Below are 18527 nucleotides of genomic sequence, written 5' to 3' on the forward strand. Positions count from 1 at the left end.
GAATGGAGTGGGGGGGGAACAGAGGGAAGGGGAATGGAGTGGGGGGAGAGGAACATAATGGAGTCGAGAGGAATAGGAGGGGAGGGGACCCAATGGAGAGGAGAGGAATGGAAGGGAGGGGAATGGAGGTAAGGGGAACACGACAACGTACAGAATGGAACATTGACCACAGCTCAATCCAACGGCGTTTCTGGGGGATTTGGGCTAGGCTTTGAAGACCTTGGTGAAAGGCTGGGAGTATAGTCCCATCTCAGACTGGGGATTGATATGTCCCTATTGACAGGAAACTAAATGCAGTGTGACATGTTTACATAGCAGTTCCTTTAAGAATGAGCTAATTAGAAATGCAAACAGAGACATGGAATGCAATGTGTACAGAGTTAAAAATCACACAACACCAGGTTATAGTCCAACAGGTTTAATTGGAAGCACACTAGCTTTCGGAGCGACGCTCCTTCATCAGGTGACTATCACCTGCTGAAGGAGCGTCGCTCCGAAAGCCAGTGTGCTTCCAATTAAACCTGTTGGACTATAACCTGGTGTTGTGTGAGTTTTAACTTTGTACACCCCAGTCCAACACAGGCATCTCCGAATAATGTGTTCAGAGATTTGATTAGTTTGTGAACATAGAAACTGCCTGGCCTTGGCTGGATAACTCTGGAACTCCCCCATTTCTCTGGTCATGGAATCCAGCCATTGCCTGAAGATTGGTGGAGGCAGGTTCACCAGGAAGTTTTCAAAGCTATTTGGGTTAATAATTGAAGCAGTTATAATGGCAGGGCTGAGAAGAAAGGATGAGGACTGAGGGGCAACATTGCCAACTGATAGCCTTTTTACGATGACTGAAGGGCCTCCTGCTGTGCATAGTCACTGAATGAAAAGTCATTAAGTTATTGGGGGGGGGAGGGTGGGGGCGCTCAGGGTCGCCCTCTTGCTGGAGAGTGACCCAGATTGCCTCCACTTGGGAGGAGCACCTTCCCAGCACCCCACCTCCACGAACCATCATTGAGGCCACTGGTGACCCCTGCCCAGGAATCAGTACCAGAGGGACAGAGAAGGATGCACCTGCCTAGCAACACATGCTGGCCAATCAGAGGCCAGTATCTCTTGTGCTCAGCAGAGCCACAGAAGAGGGGGTGGCCCTTACACTACCCCTCCAAGAAGGATACCACCCCACACCCACCCAACACCAGCACCCCCAGACCAACCCCACCCCTCCCAGAAGGATACCACCCCACACCCAATGACCTTTTGGAGATGTGGGATCGAATGGCCTGTCCCCACTTAGCGACATCACTGTTCCCACTCCCACCTCTCCTCCCAACCCCTGGCCAAGCCCCGAGGGGACGAGTTGAAAACATGGCTCCGACTGGGAGTTGAATTTGCTGCGTACCGATTCTAAAATCTCCCCAGAAGCTGCAGCAGATTCCGTTCTCCTGTCCCAGTATCCGATCCCTAAGCACGGCATAAGGAAACCACACCACCAGTGGGCCCAGGATAGGATACACCTCCGTCCTTAGGAATGGCTGAACGGGCCACAGCAGTTGGAGAAGCAGAGAAATCTGACAGTCCATACATTTGGTCATTAAAATGTCACAAACTGGTTCAAAAATGATCAAAAATGACCAATGAAATACTTGCCTTTCTACCCAGAGACGAGGATACAAGGGAGTGGGTGTGATAGTTGAGTTGTACACATGCCCAGGATAGGTCACACCTAAAGGGATTGTAAGCCACTCTGACACACTGTCAGAAGGAAGGATTGACTTCAAAGGGAGAGTCCAGTGCAAATTTACCAGAATTACACCTCATTCCCCAAAGCTAACAAGGCAGGGATTTTGAGGCGGCTGCATTTACTGGAATTTAGCAGATTAAGGGATGAGTTTGAGTCATAGAAATCTACAGCACAGAAAAAGATTCTTCAGTCCATTGCATCCACACTGATCATAAACAGCTACCTAACGGTTCCAATCCCATTCTCCAGCACTTCACCCATAGCCTTGTATGCCATGGCATCGCAAGTGTACTCCTAAATATATCTTCAATGTTGTTGAGGGTTTCTGCTCTACCATCCTTACAGTCAGTGAGCTCCAGACTTTCACTGCCCTCAGGCTGAAAACGTTTTTCCTCACATCTCCTGTAAACCTCCTACCCCTTAGCTTTAAATGTATGCCCCTGATCACTGATCATCAAGGAGAATAGTTTATTCCCATCCACTCTACCTCTGTCCCTCATGCATTTATACATCTCAATCATGTCCCCTCTCAATCTTCTCTGCTCTAAGGAAAAGGACCCCAGTGTGGCAAACCTCTCTTCATTACTGAAACTCTCCAGTTCAGACCACATCCTGGTAAATCTCCAGCGCTATCACATCCCTCATATAATGTGAATACTGTAGCTGTGGCCAAACCAGCATTTTATACTGTTCCAGCATTATCTCCTTGCTCTTGAACTCTATGCCTCAACTAATTAAAGCAAGTATCCCATCTGCTTTCTTAACTACTTTATTCACCCGTCCTCATACTGTAAAGGACTGGTGTATATGTACACCAAGGTCTCTCTAATCCTCAGTGCTTCCCATGGTCCTAATGTTCCATGGATTCCCTTGCCTTGTCTGTCCAGCCCAAGGTCATCACCTCATATTTGTCCGGACTGTCACCGATCAGCCCATCTATATCCTCCTGTAATCTAAGGCTATCTTTCTCACTATTTACCACCCCGTCAATTTTTGCAAATTCTTTGATCAATCCTCCTCTAAATCTTTTGTATAAAACACACACAGCAAGGGCCCTGTGGGACCCCACAGAGTTGGTTGATGTTTTCAAGGCATTAAGGAAATCAGATTGTTGCAATATTTTTAACAGTAAATTCTTATTCTAATAGGATAACAGGGCTACAATGACCTGCGTAAGTATACAAGTATACTGTGTAAGTATACAAGTATACTGTGTAAGTATACAAGTATACTGCGTAAGTATACAAGTATACTTACTGATTTACAGTTAGCACACTGAGGCAAAACTGTATCTTTCTGGAACACAGTGAGATCTGACAATAATGGACTTCAGACACACTCCTGCCCTTGGTGAGGTTGTATTGAATTCTGGGAATTACAACACAACATGGTGGCAGCAGGTGTCTTTGAGTAAAAGCCCCAATTATTTTCAATGAACAGCGTGTCAAAATAGATTAAGAAATAAGCCGAAAATAGTTCCTGAGAGAGAAAGAGTGGGGGAAAAAAAGAGAAAAGGGCAGATGACTTTGAGGAGTTGGAAGAGCAGTGCAGACTGACAATTGATAATTTTCAAAAAGACACTAATGGCGATGAAAGTGTCAGCTCCATCCTTTGGTGGCTAGGAGAGAGTTTCAGCTTTTCTATGCTGGGGGAATGAGTGAGGCTGATAGGAAAATCCAAGCTGTTTTTTGGCGCTGAGAGCTCTGCGAACCTCTCTTCAGTTGTGGTGAGTGCACGAACACCTGGAATCATAGAATTCCCACAGTGTGGAAAGATGCCATTGAGCCCATTGGGACTACACTAGCCCTCCATACAACAGTCCCCCCCCCGACTCCCCCATTTCCCATGGCCAATACATTTAACCTAAACATCCCTGGACACTTTGTGCAATTTAGCATGGCCAATCCACCCGAACCTGCACATCTTTGCACCGTGGGAAAAAGGGAGGGCTGCAGATGCTGGAGATCAGAGCTGAAAATATGTTGCTGGAAAAGCACAGCAGGTCAGGCAGCATCCAAGGAACAGGAAGAAGAAGGGCTTATGCCCGAAACGTCGATTCTCCTGTTCCTTGGATGCTGCCTGGCCTGCTGTGCTTTTCCAGCAACACATTTTCAACAGTGGGAGAAAGCCCACACAGACACAGGGAGAATATACAGACAGCCTAAGATAGACTTGATCACAGACATCCTGAGGCTGGAGTCGAACCCGGGTCTCTCACCCCGTGAGTCAGGGGTGCTGGCCACTGTGCTACCGTGCCACCCTCCTCAGTCACTACTAAATGCCATCCTTTATTCTTGAAGCTTTTTGATAGGGGAAGAACAAATTCACGACAAAATAGTCTGTAAACACTGCCAGGACACACACTGACCCAGGTAGACGGTTTAAAATGCTGACTGCATAATGCGAGCTTTCACTGAATCTGAGAGAAAAGCAGCATGGTTAACATCACATTGTTCCAATCTTCCCAATATGATTTGGGAGCTATGTTATCGTGGTAGGGTTACATGTAGATTCATGGGGCTACCGTCAGATTTGAAAAAGTACGCTCGAAACTTCAGTCGTTCTGTTTAAAAATGTGCTTATTTCAAATTTCTAGGAAGCACCATATATTACGCAGAGAGAGCGTCATCTTAAAAAAAAAAGAGGGTCAAACTTTTCAGGAGTCAAATGAAGAAACAATTATTCATAGGAGAAGGGACCCAAAATATAAACTCCCTCAACAGATGCTGCCATACCTGCTGGGTTTCTCCAGCAATGTCCTGTTGTTGTTTCTGATCCTTAGCATCTGTAGTTTGGTACAGACTTTACAAAAATTAATTTAAAGCCAGGCCCCTCCTTTGAGTGGTCTGCCATTAGCAGCTACATTATGGACTGTACGGTGACTCTCTGTCCCTCCACTCCCACAGAATCTCAACGTCTCATTCCAAGGCTGTGGAATGGACTCCACCACAGTTCGTGTCATGGACAGTGACTCCATCAGCCAAGTCAAGGAGAAGATTCTGGAAGGATTTTACAAAAATGTACCTTTCTCTCAGTGGCCCAGAGTAGAGGATGTGGATCTGGGTAAGTGATCACAGTGAGCAGATTTGGTATGTGTGTGTGAAATGCCAGTGGACCCAGTGCCCGGTGTGAAGCATAGAGACCAGGCTCAGTGCCTGGTGTGAAGCACAGAGACGGGGCCCAGCCCCCAGTGCGAAGCACAGAGACCAGGCCCAGTGCCCAATGTGAAGCACAGAGACTAGATCCAATGCCCAGTGTGAAGCACACAGACCGGGCCCAGTGTGAAGCACAGAGATGGGGCCCAGTGCCCAGTGTGAAGCACAGAGACCAAGCCCAGTGCCCAGTGTGAAGCACACAGACCGGGCCCAGTGTGAAGCACAGAGACGGGGCCTAGTGCCCGGTGTGAAGCACAGAGACAGGGTCCAGTGCCCAGTGTGAAGCACAGAGACCGGATCCAGTGTGAAGCACAGAGACAGGGCCTAGTGCCCGGTGTGAAGCACAGAGACGGGGTCCAGTGCCCGGTGTGAAGCACAGAGACCGGATCCAGTGTAAAGCACAGAGACGGGGCCTAGTGCCCGGTGTGAAGCACAGAGGCGGGGTCCAGTGCCCAGTGTGAAGCACAGAGACCGGGCCCAGTGCCCCGTGTGAATCAGAGAGACCGGACCCAGTGCCCAGTGTGAAGCACAGAGACCAGGCCCAGTGTGAAGCACAGAGATGGGCCCAGTCCCCAGTGTGAATCAGAGAGACCGGACCCAGTGCCCAGTGTGAAGCACAGAGACCAGGCCCGGTGTTAAGCACAGAGAATGGGCCCAGTGCCTAGTGTGAATTCCAGAGTCTGGTCCCAGTGTCCAATGTGAAGCACAGAGACCGGGCCCACTGCCCAGTGTGAAGCACAGGATCTGGTAAGAGTGCGGTAATGCTGTATTTGAATCTCGGCTACAGTTCATTGTGACAGAGCTCCCTTCCTTCCTGGTAGAGTGGTTTGCATCAAGTAGCGACAGCAGGATCCTGCGGGACCTGGACAACACTTCAGTGATGGAGGACGGCCGAAAGAAGCTCAACACCCTGGCCCATTGCAAGGTAAGGAGCAGCTGGGTCAAGTTCATCCCAAACCAATTCACTTGCCAGCCCAGGGAGCCCTACTGCAGAGGCTAACCCAACGTCTCCCAGCATCAGCCTTCACTGGGAGAGAATCACAGAATCCTATGTGTGGAAGCAGGCCATTCAGTCTATTGAGTCTGCACCAGCCCTCCAAACAGCACCCCAACCAAACCAATCCTGCTCCCTTCTCCCTATAATCCTGCAAATCCTCTGGCTAATTCACCTAACCTGCACATCCCTGGACACTATGGGTAATTTAGCATGGCTAATCCTCCAAATTTGCAAATCTTTGGGTAGCGTATGTGTCCTCAGCCCGTTGCTTTCCCTTGAAGGCTACTACACTCAAAGTTGCTGACTCCAGCTAACCATCCCCGACACTGACTGACACCCCACATACAAACCCTTCCAAGTCTGTCTGTCTACCTCAGACACTGTCTGAGACCCTTGTTCGTCTCTCTGACATGGCTAAATGTATTAAACACTTTGTTTTCCTCATAGATCTTAAGCAGTCCCAGAGTCAGTAAATGACTTAAACGTGAAGTAAGTGTGTGAAGATAAACATCGTGGGATGCAGTGAGCAATGTTCAAGGCAACATTGTGCAAGGATGAGCTGCAACTTCATATTGTTAAATGTTGCGATGATTGACACCCTCCCTTCAGATCCTGCTGCAGTGAGTCCTGCCCTGACTCCTGATGAAGGGCTTTTGCCCGAAACGTCAATTTTGCCTGTCCTCGAATGCTGCCTGAATTGCTGTGCTCTTCCAGCACCACTGATCCAGAATCAGACCGAACCAGGCTCTCTACGTCCCTCAGTTTGACTCCAAACTCCCTACCATTAATGCTGACTATCAGCAAACTGTTGAGCTCCGCCTCAGGAACACCACCTGACTCCTCCGATCTCTGCTGACCTGCTCCCGAAGGCCTCAAACTCTCTGATTCCTCCGGAGTTCACCAAAACAACAATCTGTTGGCAACTCGCAAAACCTGAGCTGTCTATCTCTAACTCGCACCAAATCCCATCGCCCCCTTCCCCCTCCTCCTAGAGATTGGGAATTTTTATTTTCTGGGGATTGAGTGTTTTTGGATTCCCTTCCTCAAAAGGCGGGTGGACACAGAATATTTAAATATTTTTAAGGTCAGTTCTTAACTACCAAGGGGGTGAAATATTATCAGGGTTGTGAAGGATTGTGGAGTTGATATTAAAATCAAATGAGCCATGATCTTATTGAATGACATAGCAGACTTGAAGGGCGTGAAGGGGCATAGCAAAGATCTTTCCCTTAGAGTTGGTGAGTATTTTTTTTCAAGTTGAGAAAAGAAAGATTTAAGAGGGACCTAAGGGGCAACTTTTTCACACAGAGGGTGGTTCATGTGTGGAATGAACTGCCAGAGGACATGGTGGATGCAGGTACAGTTATAACATTTAAAAGACAAGTACAGAAATAAGAAAGGTTTAGAGGGGTATGATTCAAACACGGAAAATTAGGCTAGTTTAGTTTGGGAAACTTGGTCAGCACGGACGGGATGGACTGAAGGGTCTGTTTCCGCTCTGTAAGAATTTATGGCTCATGTGAACGTGTCTCAGTGATTAATCACCACATTAACAAAACAAAGTAAAATTGAGCCAGATCTCACTCTGCGTATTACCATAACTCCAGGAACGGGTACACTCGGGGCTGGCTGCTATGTCACACTGTGGTAGTGACCTTTCACCTCTGTTTTCAGGTCCCTGATGGAGCCTCCCTGGCCATGAGCTTAAAGGACAAGTGGGATGGTACACTCGGACGAGGTGGGTCTCATCGATGTTGGGCCTCTAGTTATACTGACATTTCTGGAATTGTAGAGAAGGGAAAACACAGGGAATACTTCAAGGAGACAGATACAGCTCTTGTGAAGTCTGGGGATAAACAGGAACTGTGAACATCTCGTCCACATCCCGCACCTCCGCCCTCAGACCCCACCCCTCCAACCGTAACAAGGACAGAACCCCCTTGGTGCTCACCTTCCACCCTACCAACCTTCGCATAACCCAAATCATCCGCCAACATTTCCGCCACCTCCAAAAAGACCCCACCACCAGGAATATATTTCCCTCCCCACCCCTTTCCGCCTTCCGCAAAGACCATTCCCTCCGTGACTACCTGGTCAGGTCCACGCCCCCCTACAACCCACCCTCCCATCCTGGCACTTTCCCTTGCCACCGCAGGAACTGCAAAACCTGCGCCCACACCTGGGGATAGTGACCATAATTCGGTGATTTTTACACTCGTGATGGAGAGGGATAAGTGTGTACTACAGGGCAAGAATTATAGCTGGGGTAAGGGAAATTATGATGCGGTGAGGCATGACTTAGGATGTGTGGCTTGGAAAAGTAGACTCCAAGGCAAGAGTGTAAATGATATGTGGAACTTGTTCAAGGGGCAACTATTGAGTGTCCTTGATAATTATGTACCTGTCAGGCAGAGAGGAAAGGGTCGTGCGAGGGAGCCGTGGTTTAATAAGGAATTGGAATCCCTTGTTAAATGGAAGAGGGCGGCCTATCTCAAGATGAGACGTGAAGGTTCAATTGGGGCGATTGAGAGTTATAGGGTAGCCAGGAAGGACCTGAAGAGAGAGCTAAAAGCACCTCCTCTAGCTTAACTCTCCACCCTTCAGGCTCTCTGCCTTTATTCCTGATGAAGGGCTTTTGCCCGAAACCTCGATTTCGCTGCTTCTTGGATGCTGCCTGAACTGCTGTGCTCTTCCAGCACCACTAATCCAGAATCTGGTTTCCAGCATCTGCAGTCATTGTTTTTACCCCAAGGAACTGTGAACAGCCCAGGGGGAAAAAAATAGGGGTATAAGTGGCCCAGGGAGTAAAAGCAGGCATATCAGTTACTCAGGGGGTAATTACAGTTCTGTGAATCGTCAAAGAATAAATACAGAATCTGTGAAAAGCCCAGGGGTATGAATCCCAGAGGGTAAGTAAAGGGGTATGAATAACTCAGAAGTAAGTGCAGGGTGTATGAAAGCTAGGATGGTAAATGCAGCTCTCTGATTGTTCTGGGGTGTCCTGGGTAGAAAAGCTAACATTTCATAAATTATCCTTCCTATCATTTTAATGCTTTGTGAACAATGAGCCCTTAAACCTCTTTGGCGTCCACTTTTTACATCATTTCATGGATACTGAGACTGATGTTTGTTTGGTCCAGACTTAGTGACCTCACACTTTCCTGTGTTTAAATCCAACTGCCACAGTTTTGCCCACTCACCTAATTTGTTTCAAAGTCTCTTTATTATGTTATCTAAGTCACGAACAAGTACAGTGGATAGTTGAGGCGCTGACACAGATAGTTGTGGGTCACAACTAGTGACTTACTTCCAATCTGGTTACACGCTATTATCCTCACTCTCTTGTCTTTTCCGATCTTCTGACCAAGTCAATCATTTCCCCTCAAATCCATGAGCTTTAGTTTTAGCTTAGCGGGTATTGAACCAACACATGTGAACAAAGCTAATTTACAGGAAAGCCTTGATCGAATGAAATGACAGAATAAGTTCAAATGGCTTCCTGTTCTGTTCCTAAGGGCCACGTTAAACAGTGAGACTTCCTGCTTTGAGGCAAGTAAGTGGTAAGGCTCTTTGATGGTCACTGGCAAGGCTGGTATTTGGTCTCCAACCCTAATGACCCATGAACTGAGTGGCATGCAAGGGCTTTTCAGAGTCACCCACATTGCTGTGGCTCTGTGGGTAGGGTAAGGAACCAGACAGGCTTTCACAACAATCAAGGACAGTTTTGTGGTTACCTCAGTGAGGACGGGATTTCAATTCTCGATTTATCGATTGAATTAAAATTCCCAACTCATAGTCTTGAACCCATGTCCCCAAAGCATTAGGACCTGGGTCACTGCCACTGCACCTCTGTCTCCCCTCCTTTCTGCTGTTCCATCCATATTCTATGGCAAAAATGGGCCAATATTGACTCTTCTGGGTTTTATTCATATTATAAATATTAATGTATTCAAATGGACACTTTAAATGATCGGTTTTTCTCTTACAGTGAAGGACTTGGACACTGAAAAATACTTCCACTTGGTGAGTGCCTGTTCACTTACTGTCGCTCTGAGTAACTCAGAATCATTCACGTGCCACTGCAGCAAACTCTCATTCTGTGTACGATAATCTGGGTGACCAGCAGCCAAAGTGGAGCTCTCAGACAGGAGCAACACTGGCCCTTACTAGCTAGCCTGATAGCTATTTGCTGTTGATATGGAGAATGGAACTGGGCCTCACTTGGGAAATTGAATGTCGCTAATACTTGACAATCTCAATCTCCACCTCTCATTTGGTGGGGATTTATAGTTAGACCGCAGTTGAGTTCAGAGTGAAGAATTGACATGGGATCTGTAATGGTGTCTGATTGGAATGGTACAGGCGAGAGGAAACTCTGATATGAACCACGGCAGTGTTGAATTGCACTCAGCTCCTGATCCTGAACTTTTCCTTTCTCCCATACCAGGTCCTTCCAAATGACGAACTTATCGAAACCAAGAAATCTCACAAGCACAGTCACCGCAAGAAGGTTTTACCGGAGATCTACCTGACAAGACTGCTCTCCACCAAGGTACAGTACAGAGAACATGAGAGCTGCTGCACAACCCACTCAGAGACCCAGACGAGGATTTCATGTGCATGTGTAAGAGGGAGGGAGTGTGTGTGTGACAGACTGTATATCTGTGTGTGTGACAGACTGTATATCTGTGTGTGTGACAGACACTGTATATCTGTGTGTGTGACAGACACTGTACATCTGTGTGTGTGACAGACACTGTATATCTGTGTGTGTGACAGACTGTATATCTGTGTGTGTGACAGAGACTGTATATCTGTGTGTGACAGACTGTATATCTGTGTGTGTGACAGACTGTATATCTGTGTGTGTGACAGACTGTATATCTGTGTGTGTGACAGACTGTATATCTGTGTGTGTGACAGACTGTATATCTGTGTGTGTGACAGACTGTATATCTGTGTGTGTGACAGACTGTATATCTGTGTTGTGTGTGTGTGTGTATGAATGACAGAGGGGTGTGTGTGTAAGAGAGACGTTTGTATATGTGTGTGTGTGTGTCTGTGTGTGTAAAAGAAAGAGAGGGTTGCTACCTGTGTTTGTGTGTGTATACAAGAGAGGGAGAGAGAGGAGTTGTGTCAATGTTTATGAGGCTCTTCACATTGGGTATCAGATGTGGAAGTGCAGTGAAAGGTAAATTTGATTTTCCAAAATCCTCGGGCCCGTCACATCAGCTCAAACCCTGCCGCTGTAAACCTTGAAGACATAATAAATTTGGATTTGAAAAGTTACTCCCAGAATCCTTTTCTCTCAGAGGGTCAAGAGTCGCTGGAGTTCTTTTGCTTCGAAGGTGGTGGAAGCTGAGTCTTTGAATATTTGTAAGATAGTGGTGGATAGGTTCTCAATAAGCAAGGGGTGAAAGTGAATCAGGGAGTTGTGAGAATGTGGATATGGGGTGACAATCAGATCTAGTGCAATGGCAGAGCAGCCTCTTGGGACCAAATGGTTCACTCTTGCTTCAAATATAGTTCACATTGCCCCTTGCCAGTCAATAACATTACCATCTCTGAATCCTCCCACTATCAATATCCAAGGAGCTTACCATTGATTAGAAACTCCACTGGATTCACTACACAAACACATTGGCTTCAAGATCAGGTCAAAGGTTAGAAATGATGGTTGTGTTTGTTGGAGGTCAGTCACCTCAGCTCCAGGACATCTCTGCAGGAGTTCTTCAGGGTAGTGCCCTAAGGCCCAGCCATCCTTAGGTGCTTTGTCAATGACTTTCCCTCCATCATAATGTATGGGGATGTTCAGCACCATTCGCGATTCCTCAGATATTGAAGTAGTCCATGTTCAAATGCAGCAAGACCTGGTCAATATCCAAGTTTGAGCTGAAATGTGGCAAGTAACAGTCATGCCACACAATGCCTGGCAGTGATTGTCACTTATTGGAGACAATCTAACCACTGCCCCTGACATTCAATAGTGTACCATCACTGACTCCCCATTATCAACATCCTGGGGGGTTACCATTGACCAGAAGCTCAACTGGGCTCGTCATACAAACACAGCTGCTCCAAAAGCAGGGCAGAAGCTAGGAATCCTATGGCAAGTAACTCCCCTCCTGACTCTCCAAAGCCTGTCCACCATCTACAAGCCATAAGTCAGGAGTGTGATGGAATAATCTCCACTTGCCTGGACGACAGCAGCTCCATCCAGGAGAACGCAAGGCAGCAAATACAGGGGAACATCTCTGGTAAGTTCTCTTCCAAGACACTCACCATCCTGGCTTGAAAACACATCAGCGTTCCTTCAATGCCTTTCTCCCCATCTGGGCAATGCCCATTTCCCTCGAACTGACTCTGTTCTTCCTGCAGGGCACGCTGCAGAAGTTCCTGGATGATTTGTTCCGGGCGGTGCTCAGTATCCATGCAGTGAAGCCTCTGTTTGCGGTGAAACATTTCTTTGATTTTCTGGAAGAGCAGGCTGAGAAACGAGGCACCACAGACCCAGACACCCTGCACATCTGGAAAACCAACAGGTGTGTGAGTAACCTTGCAATGGTCTCCTGTTCGTTCATACACAATTAGAGTATCACTGCCCTGGATCAGAGCTCGGATGTTGTTTCAAAGACTCCTTTTGAGGTTTCGCACGGTCTCGTTCCCTGATTTTTGGCCATCTGTCATTTTCAGGGGCTCCTTTTACAGACTCGCTTACTCTTTCATGAGGTGATGTAGTCAATAAGAGTCAATTCTTCCTGTTGATACATAGGGGATTTGGACTTACACAGAAGCAGAATTTGAAGAATTCATTGATTTTTCCCAATAATCATCACTCAGTTCAGCCTAAGAGACAGCATTCGTTTCTCAGACACTATATGTTTAATTTAGTACAAGCTAACAAACAAGTTATCCACAAATGGAGTCATAGAGTCATACAGCGCAGAAACAGGCTGGCCAACAAACACAAAATTACATTAATCCCATTTCCCTGCACTTGGTCTGGCATTTTGAGTTCTCATCTGAATGCTTCTCAAATTTTCAGCATGTCCACTAAGGCTCCTACCAATTTTTATAGATGCACTATATAAAGCATCCTATCTGGATGTATCACAACGTGGTATGATGACTGCTCTGCCCGAGACCATAAGGAACTACAGAGGGTCGCGAATGCAGCCCAGTCCATCATGCAAACCAGCCTTCCATCCCTTGACTCCATCTATACATTGCACTGCCAAGGGAAAGTGACCAGCATAATCACAGACCCCTCCTACCCCAGTTGTACTCACTTCCACCCTCCTCCTTCAGGCAGAAGTTTAAACACACATTCAACCAGATTCGAGAACAACTTCTTCCTGATTCTTATCAGACTTTTGAACCGGCCTCTCAAATGTTAATGTTGATCTCCCTCTCTGCACCTTCCCAGTGACTGTAACACTGTATTCTCTCTGTTACCCTGAGTGCACTTTGTACGGTACAATCTGCTATGGAGCACGCAAATCAACACTTTTCACTGTACCTTGGCGCGTGACAACAATAAATCAAAGCTTAAAAATGTGTTGCTGGAAAAGCGCAGCAGGTCCGGCAGCATCCAAGGAGCAGGAGAATCTTCGTTTCGGGCATGAGCCCTTCTTCAGAAAAGCCCTCATTCCTGGAGAAGGGCTTATGCCCGAAACGTCGATTCTCCTGCTCCTTTGATGCTGCCTGACCTGCTGCGCTTTTCCAGCAACACATTTTCCAGCTCTGATCTCCAGCATCTGCAGCCCTCACTTTCTCCAACAATAAATCAAACTCAAACTTTAACGTTATGAGAGTACCTGACTCCACCACCCTCTCAGGCACACATTTCATATTTCTACCACTCTCCGGGTGAAAAAAAAGATTTTCCTCGGGTCTCCTTAAAACTCCATCCATGCCTCTCATAATTTTGTGTACCTTAATCAGATCCACCCTCAAACTCTTCTGCTCCAGGGAAAACAAGCGCAGCCTATCCACTCTCTCCTCACAACTGAGAGTTCCCATCCCAGGCAACACCCTGGTGAATCTCCTCTGCACCCTCTCCACTGCAGTCACATCCCTCCGATAGTGTGGTGACCAGATTTGCACACAGTGTTCCATTTGTGGCCTAACCATGAAGTTGTAACAAGTCTTGCTCCTATATACCTATATACCCTCTAATCACGTCCCCCCTCAACCTCTGTCCTTCCAATGAAAATAATCCTAATCTACTCAACCTCTCCTCATAGCTAGCACCCTCCATACCAGGCAACATCCTGGTGAACCTCCTCTACACCCCTCTCCAAAGCATCCACACCCTTTTGGTAATGTGGCGACCAGAACTGTGCGCAGTGTTCCAAATGTGGTCGAACCAAAGTCCTATACAACTGTACCAACTCTTGTACTCAATACCCCATCCGATGAAGGAAAGCAATGCCGTATGCCGCCTTGACCACTCTATTGCGCAGTATTCCAAATGTGGCCGAACCAAAGTCCTATACAACTGTAATATGACCTACCAACTCTTGTACTCAATACCCCGTCCGATGAAGGAAAGCAATGCCGTATGCCGCCTTGACCACTCTATTGACCTGCGTTGCCACCTTCAGGGTAAAATGGACCTGAACACCCAGATCTCTCTGCATCAATTTTCCCCAGGTCTTTTCCATTTAGATTAGATTAGATTCCCTACAGGGTGGAAACAGGCCCTTCGACCCAACAAGTCCACACCGACCCTCCGAAGAGTAACCCACCCAGACCCATTTCCCTCTGACTAATGCACCTAACACTACGGGCAATTTAGCATGGCCAATTTACCTGACCTACACATCTTCGGACTGTGGGAGGAAACCGGAGCACCCGGAGGAAACCTACGCAGACACGGGGAGAATGTGCAAACTCCACACAGGACTCCACACAGGCAGTCACCCGAGGCTGGAATTGAACCTGGGACCCTGGTGCTGTGAGGCAGCAGTGCTAACCACTGAGCCACCCGTGCCGCCTTTCTAGGTCAGACTTGGATCTTCCAAAATGCAGCACCTTGCATTTGCCTGGATTGCACTCCAACTGCCATTCCAATGTCCAACTCTCCAATCGATCTATATTCTGCTGTATTCTCTGACAGCGCATTTTGTCTTTCCACACTAAAACTGTCTTCACTTACAGGATCAGCATCCCTCTATTCCCTTCCTGTTTATGTATTCGTCCATGTGTTTCTTGAATCCCGCTATTGTGTCTGCTTCCATCACGTCCTCTGGCAGCGTGTTCCAGGCATTCACCACCCTTTGTGGGAAAAACTTACTCACACATCTCTTAAACTCCACCCCCCCCCCCCCCCCCAAAAACCCCCAACATCTTAAACCTGTGTCCCCTGGTAATTGACCCCTCCATCTTATGAAAAAGCCTCATACTTTCAACTCTATAAATGCCATTCACAATCTTATAAACTTCGATCAGGTTGCCCCTTCAACGTCCTGCATTCCAGTGAAAATAAACCCAGTCTGTCCAACCTTTCTTCATAGCTAAAGTCCCCCACTCCCCTGTTAAACCTGTTTTGCACTCTCTCAAAAACACCCACATCTTTCTGGTAGTGTGCTGACCAAAACAGGAAGCAATACTCCAAGTGTAACCTAACTAAAACTCTATAAAGCTGCAACATAGCTTGCCTATCCTTATACTCAATGCTCCTTCCAATGAAGGCAAGTATTCCATCGGCCTTTTTCCTACTTTATCTACCTGCGCTGTCACCTTCAGCGATCTGTGGACCTGCACGCCAAACTCCCTTTGCATATCAATACTCCTTCGGGTTTTGTAATTCACTGTATAATTTCCACCTGCACTTGACCTTCCAAAATGCATCATCTCACATTTGTCTGGATTCAACTCTGTGCTATGTTTCTGCCCATGTCTCCAACTGATCCATATCCTGCTGTATCCTCTGACAATCCTCCTTACTCTCCGCAACTCCACCAATCTTTGTATCTTCTGCAAACTTACTAATTAGACCAGTCACGATTTCCTCCATATCATTTCTGTAGACTACAAACAGCAGAGATCCCAGCACTGATCCCTGTGGAAGACCACTAGTTACAACCCTCCATTCTGAAAAGCATCCTTCCACTGCTACCGTCTGTTTTCTATGAATAGGGCAGTTCTGTATCCACCTTGCCAGCTCAATCCTGATACCTTGTGACTTCATCTTTTGCACCATCAGCCATGAGGAACCTTGTCAAAGACTTTACTGAAGATCATATAGACAACATCAACTGCTCTACCCTCATTCCCTCATCTATAAACTTCATCACCTCCTCAAAAACCACAAACAAGTTTGTGAGGCATGACCTCCCCTGCACAAAACCATGCTGTCTATCCTAATAAGTCCATTTGCTTATAAATGAGTATAGATCTTGTCACTGGGAATTTTTTCCAATGAATTCTGTACTACCGACATGAGGCTCCAGGCCTGTAATTTCCTGGATTACCTCTACTGCCCATTGTTAAACTGACTATTGTCAGTCCCCTGGGACTTCATCAGTGACCAAAGAGGATACAAAGATATCTGTATATGCTCCAGCAATTTGTTTTCTCGCTTCCCTCAATATCCTGAGGTAGACCCCATCAGGACCTAGGGACTTAACTACTTAATACATTTTAAGGCACGCAACATCTCTTCCTTTCTAATAGCAACTTGGCTTAGAAATTCGACACTCCATTCCCTGAACTTAACCTCCACCAATTACATCTCTTTGGTGAATACTTACATAAAGTACCTCTTCTGGCTCCACATATAGATTCCCTTCTTTGTCCTTGAGTGGACCAACCCTTTCCCTCGTTACTCTCTTGCTTTTTACATATGTATAAAAAGCCTTGGATTTCTCTTTAATCCTGTTTGCTAGCAACTTTTCATGACCCCTTTTAGCCCTTGTGAATGCTTGTCTAAGTTCTTTCCTATTTTCTTTATATACTTCATGACTTCATCAGTTCCCATCCTCCTAGACCTTATGTATGCTTCCTTGTTCTCTTTGACCCAGCTTTGACTGACTCATGGGCAAGTAGACCCAGAACCCTTTGAACACCCAGCTTCTTCCCAACCTCTCACTGGTTAACATAATACGTTGCCTTGCTGTTGTTTATTTACCAAAGTGAATAACCTAGGACCTCACGTTAGATTAGAACAGCCTTCTTGTTCTAGCACACTCACTCAGCCTGTTCAAGTCCTCTTGAAACCTTCTCGCATTTCTACCACAACATCTGTTCCCACTCAGTTCGGGATCCCATCAGCAAACTTAGAGATGTTACAATCTGTGCCCCACATCTTGATATTTTCAGTTATGACACATCTCTGGAGCAGATGGGGCTTGAACCCAGACCTCTTGACTCAGGGACACTACTGTTGCACTACAAGAGCCATTTTCCACATTATTTATAAAGACTGTGAACACATGTCGAGCTAACACCAATCCTTCCAGTACCACAGAGTCTGCAGTTCTGAAAAGACCCATTTATTGCTGCTGTCTGCATTAATTAATTACTCCTACAGTTACCTCAATCCTATGTGCTCTTAATTTAGTTACTAAGCTCCTGCGTGGGCCATTCTCAAATGCCTTCTGAACATCCAAACACACCATGTCCACTGGCTCTCCCTTTTCAATACAGGAAGTGGTATCCCCAGAAAGGTTCCCTTTTCAGTTCTGCGAAGAATTCCATGCTGCTGTGTGGAGTAATGTTCCCCTAGCCCTTCAGAGTAATGTGTGGTTTCTCCTTCCTTCCCAGCTTGCCACTGCGTTTTTGGGTGAACATCCTGAAGAACCCACAGTTTGTTTTCGATGTGGAGAAGACTGACCATATGGATGCCTGTCTGTCTGTCATAGCCCAGGCATTCATTGATGCCTGCTCCATTTCTGACCTGCAGCTGGGCAAGGTAAAAACCCAGCCCAGTGGGCAACTAGTGAGGAATGATAGGCCGGAAGCTAATCGAGGGGTGAGGTGGGGGTTTATTTATAGAATGACAGATACCTAGGAGTGAGTTACAGATTGGAATCTAATCGAGGGGTGAGGTGGGGGTTTATATATAGAATGACAGATACCTAGGAGTGAGTTACAGATTGGAATCTAATCGAGGGGCGAGGTGGGATTTATATATAGAATGACAGATACCTGGGAGTGAGTAACAGATTGGAATCTAATCGAGGGGCGAGGTGGGATTTATATATAGAATTACAGATACCCGGGAGTGAGTTACAGACTGGAATCTAATCGAGGGGCGAGGTGGAGATTATACAGGGAATTCTGCAACAACATGTGTTTTATATAATGTGAATTTGTGCAACACGATTGACGAATCGGGACACTGTTTCTAAAGTAGGTAAAAACAATGACTGCAGATCCTGGAAACCAGAGTCTAGATTAGAGTGGTGCTGGAAAAGCACAGCAGTTCAGGCAGCATTCGAGGAGCAGGAAAATCGACATTTCGGGCAAAAGCCCTTCATCAGGAATACAGGCAGAGAGCCTGAAGGGTGGAGAGATCAGTGAGAGGAGTGTGAGGGTGGGGAGAAAGTAGCATAGAGTACAATGGGTGGAGGGGGGCGGGGATGAAGGTGATAGGGGGGGGGGGAGGGTGGAGTGGATAGGTGGAAAAGAAGAT

At 46.7% G+C, this 18527-nt stretch overlaps 1 protein-coding gene across 1 annotated transcript in view; it reads left to right on the forward strand.

Annotated features, from left to right (window-relative positions):
• The window catches only part of plxnd1 (plexin D1), a 114914-nt gene that overhangs the window by 75856 nt on the left and 20531 nt on the right, over positions 1–18527 (forward strand). The window contains exons 27-33 of the mRNA XM_043708651.1: positions 4642–4798; positions 5712–5815; positions 7562–7625; positions 9876–9910; positions 10335–10439; positions 12266–12429; positions 17657–17804. Of these exons, the coding sequence (XP_043564586.1) occupies positions 4642–4798; positions 5712–5815; positions 7562–7625; positions 9876–9910; positions 10335–10439; positions 12266–12429; positions 17657–17804 (777 nt within the window). The remainder of the gene's footprint in view (positions 1–4641; positions 4799–5711; positions 5816–7561; positions 7626–9875; positions 9911–10334; positions 10440–12265; positions 12430–17656; positions 17805–18527) is intronic.

The sequence above is a fragment of the Chiloscyllium plagiosum genome, chromosome 18 (genome assembly GCF_004010195.1).
Source record: "Chiloscyllium plagiosum isolate BGI_BamShark_2017 chromosome 18, ASM401019v2, whole genome shotgun sequence".
Taxonomy (NCBI): Eukaryota; Metazoa; Chordata; class Chondrichthyes; order Orectolobiformes; family Hemiscylliidae; genus Chiloscyllium; species Chiloscyllium plagiosum.